The sequence below is a fragment of the Calonectris borealis genome, chromosome 1, assembly GCF_964195595.1.
Source record: "Calonectris borealis chromosome 1, bCalBor7.hap1.2, whole genome shotgun sequence".
Lineage (NCBI taxonomy): Eukaryota > Metazoa > Chordata > Aves > Procellariiformes > Procellariidae > Calonectris > Calonectris borealis.
In genome coordinates this window covers 169,694,986-169,704,006 of record NC_134312.1, presented here as the reverse complement: position 1 = coordinate 169,704,006, position 9,021 = coordinate 169,694,986, and the positions used below count along the sequence as shown (strand labels likewise).

Below are 9,021 nucleotides of genomic sequence, written 5' to 3'. Positions count from 1 at the left end.
ACCTACACTCTAGGTTACACAGTGATCCAGAAAATGAGTCACATTCCTTAACTTTTTCCATCAGATTATACTGTTTCTTAATTTTTTCATAATTGTTCTGCATTACATTTTTCATTGGTCTCCAAAGATTTCATTGTGGTTTCCCAGCCCATCTTTACTATTTGAACTCTCATTTAAAGGAAGAAGAACCATTATCTTCCCATTCTTTTGTTTTCCTCAAGTCACATTTTAATGCACTTTGCTTGCTAAACTTCCCGCTTGCAAGAGAGTTGCAATTGAGTCAGGAATGATAAAGCAACACAAACCAAGCATGACAACCCATGCTTTGAGAACAAAGCTTGAGGGGTCTGTCTGAACAGTCATGACATCAATAAAAGTCATTAATAGCTACAAGAATTTGTTCCACTGACATAGTTGGAAACTATCTGAGGAGGATCAATCTTGCTACCTAATGGAAAGTGAGAAGGCTGGAGAAGGAGTTCTGATGGATATTTCTATGGGGCAAATGCTAGAGCACTTTGTGCCACTGATACCACTAAAATAATGACACTTAAAGCAGTCATTTACTTAGAGTCAACTCAGTGCCTTCTACAACGGGCTGTTTCTGTCCATTCTTTCCTCCACTGTGAATTTTCAGTCTTAGCCTTGAAGTGCTTGATGCAGGAGATTGCTATTTCCTTCAGGGGAATTTCTGCTGACTTTGTTCCTCTCACATAACTGAAAAATATATTTAAGAAGTATACACAGAAATTTATTCGGAAACTTTAGCTGGTAAATTAAACCATGCAGCACAACAATATGTCGATTGACCTGGTAATTAATCTTGGAGAAGTAGTACTGATGGATCTCATTAATATTTCTCCACCTATAAGATAATATCATAAAAGTTTCTGAAACTCTCAGACAATTAAGTTGAATATCATCTTCTGTTACAAGTTAAGATACCATTGCTAAATATAATCATAATGAATGTAATGTAATACAATACAATACTTGCAAAATTCTTTAGTCCACACTTTTTCCAGTGCTAATATTCCTCTGTCTGGGAAAAACTGAGGACAATAAAAAAGATTCTTTTGATTTTGATTGGCCATGTCCATGGCCATGAATTCTTCACTTTCTGATCTGTTCCCAAATATCAAAAAAAGGTACTTATGCAGCAGCCAGCTCAGAAGTCCTGCCCATTGCCTGGAAATTTCTGTACCATACATCACAAAGAACTCCCACAAATCTGAACTGCACAAACACATGGAATAAGATTCAGCCACAGAAATTGTCCTACTTCACGTATATACCTGTGGAAACTTTTCTAAATACAAAACGATCTACCTGCTGAAGTCCATAATCATCTGAAAATGCTCACTTTCGATCACAAGTGAATAAAAATGTAGCCAAACCCACTCTGACTGATCCAAATAGCATAAACAGCTACACTAAACTCTCGAACAAAAAAACTCTCTCCTGCTTTGTTTTGCAACTGAACAAGCCACTGACAAAAATACGAAGAGGAAGAGGTTGCCTTTTTACTAAGAGCTACTTGTCTTTGAGAGACTTTCATATCTGGGAGACCTACAAAACTTCTTAAGGCTAATGGAAGCTAGATATTATTATTTGGGAAGGAGGAGCATTTTGCAGCTTCTTGCTGCCTTAACTTTCACCCTAATGAGTTTTGCCACCAGCTTAAGACAGTTCACCTGTGAATTGTTCACCTTTTGTAGTTAATGGCTGTTCTACCCGAGTAAAGGCTAGTACACAAAGCTTTTTCTTCTCCATCAGATAAAATCTGACTCCGCTCTTGATAAAAAAAAAAAAAAAGTTTACATCGCCTTAGTTTGCAAGCAGATCTGAAACAGTGTATTTTCAATGCAACTGCACTAAAGTTATAAAATAACCTGGTACAACCAATAAATGTAGTAAAGCAGTGTAATAACGCATTCCTGTGCAGTTCTAACAGTACACTTCTGCTCAAAATATCACCTATGGGTATTAATTTAAAGTTTTATCAGGTTGCTCCTAGAGTTCCATTCAGTCTTCTGCAATGGCATGCAAGAGGCTACCATGCGTACAGGCATATATTTCTATAATTCTAGGCTATTCTTAGTTAAAGTGTTTGCAGGAAAAAAAAAAAAAACCAAAAAAAAAAACCTTTTTTTTAAACTAACTAAACAAAATACCTGTTCCTTTCCTGTTTGTCCTTTCTGAAACAACAGAAATCTCTTTACTGTGATGATTAAGAAGCTATATGAAGTAACTTAATGTGATATGTTATGCCTGAAGTTACGAGATTCTTCTTAAGTTAGCAGAAAAAAATGCACGTTTTGACACAACATGGCTATTATATAGGCTTCCTATGTTAGAAGTATTATCATGACAGTTAGGCTTTATCAAAATGAATAAAACATTTAATTTTTTTGTTATTGAGCTTAATGCCGTGCAGCTAAACATATTTAACATATTTGCACTTCACTCTCCTTCAATACATCCTCAATCATCCTTTTCTTTTTCTTATTTTTCTCTTTGGTTGAGTGTTTTGTTTTGACAAAAATAACCCTGGAAGTGCTAAACATGCAAATAAGATAACCATCCTAATTCAAAGCCTGGGAATTATTATATCATTTCAGAGAGTTAGGTGATCTATGTGTCTTAAGGGCGGGTGTCTGCAAGATGGAAGAAAGAATCATGTGAATGTTAAAATCAGAAAATGACATAGAAAGGGTCATTTTGTTATTTCCCCCCAACCCCAACCTAGAAACAGGGTGATAAATGCATATCTTCAACACTTCAATTGTACTGACATTTCCATTTAAGTGTGCCAATGTACTAGAACTTTAAGGAAAGTAAATGAGCAAAGTTACGAGTTTATGCTACTTCTCAACGATGACAAATCAACATGACGTATTTAGCATTATATTCTCTGGAATGCATGCATGTCTGATCTCAGTCAGTGATTTGACATCTTTAATTTATTATATCTTTTATCTTAACTTCCGTAACAGTGCTTGTAACGTAACTATAGTTTTCTATCATGGGTTGTATCCTTAATGCTCTCAGTCCTTCCATTTTATCACCACAATATCATAGAGAAGGCAGCAAGACTTAGGTAGTTATCTAGGGGTGCACTGGCTTATTCTTAAATGTTTTTTTGGACTATGTCTAAGCTAAAGTTGATGGTCTCCTGAGGACAGAAACACTGACTCACATGTAAATGCATTTTCTTCTTCTCAATCTGCTAGATTGCACAATGCACAATGGCAAACTAGTGCCTTTACTGCCATCACTTTGTTTTATATAGAAAGTCCTGGCAGAAAAATCACTCTAACAAAGCAAGGGGCAATAAAGACGGGCCCTAGAAATAGGAACGGTTTGTATAGTTAAGCAGCACATCCTGTTTTCAGAGCTACACAACCAAACTTCAAGGTATTTTCTAGGAGACCGCAGACCTTTCCACAGTGATAAAAGATTCTAGAGGAATAATCTATTCCCCGCATTTAATCCCTCATGAACACCCGAGATCAGGCTTCTGCCTCGTTTTCGAGAGTGTATCTATTGCAACGTGTATGTATGTATGTCTGTTTTCTCCTCGCATATCCCAAAGGTGGGCATTTTCTATAAAGCAAACCGAATCAGTATTTGAAGTTTAGCAAGTCCCTTACGGTGTCTTACTCTTTAGAAGGATTCTCTGCCTGAAGAAAGCCAGAAGCAACGTGACTGAAATTCTCCATATGTCCACTGGGACTTGAGCTGTGAGTTACAAGTGATCTGCAGGGGCTTTCGCCTTTACAGGTTTTACTGAGTTTAGGGGCACTTTCCCTTACAGGAACGGGATTAAATGCGAGCTGCCTGAAGTCCAACTGCAACACTGCCCTGTGGGTTTTTTTCAGCATTTAATATCAAAGGGTGCAGCTACGCAGAGCAGGGGTGGGAAAGTCCCTTCGCTAATTAGTTTTCCCACTTGCAGCAGCTGCTGGAGCCCAGCCGCCCGCAGCAGCCCCGCCTCGCCGGCAGTCCGGCAAGCTGCCTACGGGCCTGAAGTGCTGACCGGTGAAATCCGGCTCCGGCTTAATGAGACCGAGCTGGGCAGAGTCAATTAAATCAAATTCCCACTAACATCCCTAATATATCTGCAGTGTGTGCAGCAGAGGCGGCGGCAGCGGCGGCAGCAGCGAGAGATTCACAGTATTAATAAAGGGATTCACTGCCGCATTATGGAGGGGAAAAAAAAAAAAAAAAAAGAAGGATGCGAGGGAGAGGGGAGGAGGCAGGAAACTTCTGTGTGTTATTTACATTGGGGAAGGGGTGAGGGAAGGGTGTTTGTGCCTCTGCGTGTGAATGAATGAGAGAGAGGAAGGGAGGGATAAAGGGAGGGAAGGAGGGCGAGAGGGAGAGAGAGAAACACACACGGAGGGCACTGAAAGGAGGCTCTGTCCCCTAAACCCAAAAAACCCACTTGCAAGAACTGATGCTGGAAAAATGGTAAGGACCCGGAGTTGAAAACATTTTCACTTTAATACTGAAAAAATATGCCATTATAAAATCCTCGAATAGAATTAGTAAGTTTCACTTGCTTCTTCAGTTCTGGTTTCCTCAAGTTATAGTAAGATTTACAACAGCACAGAATTTTCTACCATTAAACTTTGCAGCCTAAGCACTAGAGTGACATTAATTGGTCATGCTTAACTGCCTTGGATTTTTTTTTTTTTTGAATGTTTACACTGTTACCATAATAGAAATCAAGGGTACTAATTTTTACATTCAGATGGAAAGGCAATACTGAATATGTATATTGAAAAAGAAGAGAGAGAAAACAAAACCAAAGCCTCCCCTTCCTCCCCCCGAAAAACGAAACACAACCCACCATCAACAAAGCAAATCTCTCCCACCAACGTAATTCCCGTCTCAAAAAAAAAGAAAAAAAAAAAAATCCAATGAGAATATTCATGCAACTGTGTCTTAAATAAAACCTTTACAGTTTTTTTTCCACGGTAAAAGTACGATCTCTACTGCCTATTGATCACACAAAAATGGCGAAATGGCACTTTTTATTATTATACTGTATTTCGTATATAGAAGGTTTGATACGAAGGGACTTATCAGGTAAGAGGGATGATGGTGTGAACTAGACGCTGCTTCCAGTTGGGGGCTGGAGCGTCCCTGGGGTGCGTTGTATCCATGCGAGCCATGCAGCACTTTTTTTTTTTTTTTGTCCATTTGTCTGTTTGTTTCGGAGTCGGAGTCTTTTATTTACATTACATTCATGCCTTCGTGCAACTTTCCACTCCTGCTTTGCTGTCAGGAAGAGGCCGACACCAGCCTTTCCTCCTCCCCCCGCCCTCTTCCCGGCCTCTCGGAGAGGGGTCGGTCCACGAGGGAAGAGGGCAAAAAAGCGAAACAAACCCTCACACAATAGAACAAAAGCCCGGCGAAACCGGGAGCCGAAGAGAGCGGGTCCTCGCTTGTCCGTGGCTGTCCCGGCCGCGCAACGGGCGGGCGGGGGATGCGCCCGCCGCGCCGGGCTGCGCCGGGCTGTGGGGATGCGCCGGGCACCGCGCCCCGGCCCTCCGTGCTTGCTCCGGGGGTCGTGAGGAGGGGCGGGCGGGCGGGCGCGCGCGCGCGCGTGTTTTGTTTCTCACAAAAGGTAGCAGAACAGTCCCCGGCCGGCGTTTCCCGCTCCACCGGCCAGAGCGCCGAGGGCCGGTCCCGGCTGGCGGCCGCCCCCGCCCCGCTCGCTGTCTCAGTCCGACAGGGTGTGGGAGCCGCAGTCGTAAACCCTGTGGGCCCCGTCGGCGCTGTAGGGCCCGTTGTGCCAGTAGGACGAGTCGCAGACCGTCTGCAAGGAGTTGATTTCGGATGCAGAGGAGTTGGCGTCCCTCCTCTTGGACCGCTTTCTGTTCCTCAGGATGAACACCAGCATGCCAACCACCGTGAAGGCAGAGGTCACAAAAACCAGCAGGAGCCCTGGCACCAGCACCGAAATAGAGACCCGGCTGGTCTCCAAGTAGGAGTTGGAGTGAGTACCTGTCTCTGTCAACCCGGTGCTGTTCTTGTTAGTAGAAGTTAATGTGGGTGAGATTTTTAGCTGAGGGCAGATCACGTCGTTGGAGAGAGACTCGAAATCCTCCTTGAAGAAATCTTCAGGGGACTCGCACCTCAGGTCGCTCATAATCACTTTGGGGCGCAGCATCTCTGCCCACTGTTTGAAAGGCACGATAGGGCAAGTACAGTCCCACGGGTTGCCGTGCAGGTCGATCTGGGTGATGGAGGTAAGCTGGTCCAGCACCCCCGCCACCGGGAGGTACATGAAATAATTGTTGTGTATGCTCAGCTTGGAAAGCGAGACCCCGGCGAACACATCTACTGGGAGAGACCTCAGCAGGTTGTTGTTGAGGATGAGGACTCTCAGTTTGGGCATCGCATTGAAGGTGCCGGGCATGATCAGCTGGATCCCATTAAACTCCACGTTCAGATACTCCAGGTTTTGCAGCCCGGCGAATTTCTCCCGGGACAGGGTGTCTAAGTAGTTGCTATCCATGTAAAGCCATCGGAGATCAAAGAGGTTCTTGAACGTGTTATTCTCGACGGTGGCGATGTTGTTGTTGCCCAGATCGAGTAAATTAAGGTTCCGGTAATCCAGAAAGTGGGATTTCCTGATGGTGTGTATTTTGTTGTCTCTCAGAAACAGCTCCTGCACGTTGGACGGCTTGGGCTTCAAATCCACCAAGCTGCTCACATTCCTGTCATTGCAATTAACCTTTAAACCCGAGCCAGGGATCTGATCGCAGCTGCAGATCTGCGGGCAGGACGTGGTACCCGCTAGCTTGTTTTTGGCGCTGACTGTCGACACGGCAGCGGTGGGTCTGGTCTTGATTTGCCAGTTGACGGGAATCTTTGTACCTCCGTTTGGACCAGATCCTGGCGTGGCAGGGTCTTCTTTGCCATGTATTTTAAAGGGGGTTGGAATGGGACCAGGATCGCAGGTTTCTTCTTCGGCAGGGGGAGCAGCTAGGCTAGAATCCACTCTGTTCTTTTTGCACAGCTCTTGCTCTGTGGTCTCATTTAAGTCTTTGCCCTGCAACCTAGTGGGAGCCTCACAAATCACTCTGCCGATCAAAGCGTTTTTGGGTATGTTTTCCAGCCATTCCTTCAACGACAGCAGATCGCAAGTGCAGTCCCAGGGGTTATCCTCTAGCAGGATTTCAGCAATGCCTGGGATCTGCTCCAGGACCTCCTCGTAAGGCAAGGTTTTAAGACGGTTTCCCCGGAGGTCGAGGTGGGTGATCGGCACATACTGAAACACGTTGGGGGGCAAGGTGCTGATGAGGTTGTCATTTAAAATCAGCACCTCTAGCTTGTTTAAGTCCCTAAACGCTCCCGGGTCAATATCCCGCAATAGATTAAAATCTGCCTGGAGGTATTCCAGATCGTCCAGCCCCAGGAAAGTCTGCTTCCTGAACGATTTGATCTTGTTGTTGTTTATGTGCAAGCGTTTCACCAGCTGCAGCCCAAGGAAAGCCCCAGGAACAATCTCATGCAAACCGTTGTTTTCCATGTGCAAACTGACTGCATTGTAAAAGTTAGCAAACTCATTAGGGAAAAGTCGAGTCAGGGAATTGCCATGCAGGAATAAATGGTAAAACTGGGAAGTTGGGGCGGTGAAATGTTGCAGGCTGGTAAATCCCTTTTTCTCACAGTCTACGTGCAAATCCCCTTCTATCTCGTTGCAGGCACAGATCTTCTCTTTGCAAACGTCCCCTGTAACGTTTCCAGCAGCAAAACAAAGAGACGTCTCCAGCAACAGAATCCAAAGCAGCATTTTTAAACCGAGCGATTCATTCCCGATCTCATCACAAAGTAACAGCAACCATCCTCCTCACACGGATAGCAATTCCAGTTCATTCAATACATGAAATGTCCGAACCACCACCAAGGGGGGGGTAAAAAAATAATGTGGGGAGTGGGAGCAGGGAGGGTCGGCGGAGGGGGGGGCTCTTTCCTTTCTCCTCTCTCCCTCTCTCCCCCCCCCCACGTACAACTGCAACAGCCCAGATTCCAGTCAATAATTATATCCACAAACTATCCAGGCACGTACTGCAAGGCACGCAAAAAAAAAAAAAAAAAGTAGAAGGAAAAAAAAAAATCCCCCTCCTCTATCCCCCTCCCTGACGCCTCCCGGGCAGCTAAGCGGAGGTCTGCCGGCCGGGCTGGCTCACCGGCACGGGAACGGTGCTGCTAGCCGCCGGCCGCCGCTGCATGTCAGAGAGGGGCGGGCGGAGAACGCGGCGCTGCCCGCGGAGGCTGCCGCTGCGCGCGGCTCCGCGCCGGGCTGACCTTGCCGCGGAGCCGCGCTCCTCGCCCGCCGCCCGCCGGGCGCTGTCCAGCGCCCCCGGTGCTGAAAGCGCGCCCCAGCCTAGGCGCTGGCCGCCCAGCCGCCGCCGCTGCGCCGCGCCTGCCCCCGCTGCGGTGCGCGGCTGCTCATGCCCGCCGGCGGCCGGAGCCTGCCGCGGGGCCGGGGCCGGGGCCGACCCGCCGACCCACCGACCCACCGACCCACCGCCCGCCCGCGCCGCGCCGCGCCTCGCCTCGCCTCGCCCCGCCGGCCGCGCTGCCTCCCCTCCTCGCTCGCTCGCTCCCTCGCTCGCTCGCTCGCTCTTCTTTCCTTTTTCTTCCGCTGCTGCCGAGTCGCACGCTCGCACACACTCACATGCACGCAGAGGGAGAGTTGCTAAGAGGCTGTGCTCGTTTCAACCTGGTGCACTCTGAAAGATCTGACACCCTCTGCTGAGCTGCAGTGGCAAAAATCCATCTGCTGAGGGAATGCTGGAGAAAAAAAAAAATCAATCCACGTACAGGGCAAGCGTTAAAAACGTTGGCATTAAAAGCTGTCGATCTATTTAGACGCTTTCTCCTAAATGGATTATTTAATTTATTTCTTTTCTTTTAAGATGGAAAGTTTAGCATTCCCCTCCTCCCGACCAGCTCCCTATTGCCCCCATTCACACACACTCACACCTGCACAAGCAGGCG

General features: G+C 46.4%; 1 protein-coding gene across 1 annotated transcript; it reads right to left on the bottom strand.

Annotated features, from left to right (window-relative positions):
* Positions 1-2,420: 2,420 nt before the first annotated feature.
* SLITRK1 (SLIT and NTRK like family member 1) lies at positions 2,421-8,319 on the bottom strand. Its single transcript, XM_075139691.1, has one exon. It carries the CDS (start codon positions 7,808-7,810, stop codon positions 5,732-5,734), a length of 2,079 nt encoding a protein of 692 aa, XP_074995792.1. The 5' UTR covers positions 7,811-8,319; the 3' UTR covers positions 2,421-5,731.
* Positions 8,320-9,021: the final 702 nt, after the last annotated feature.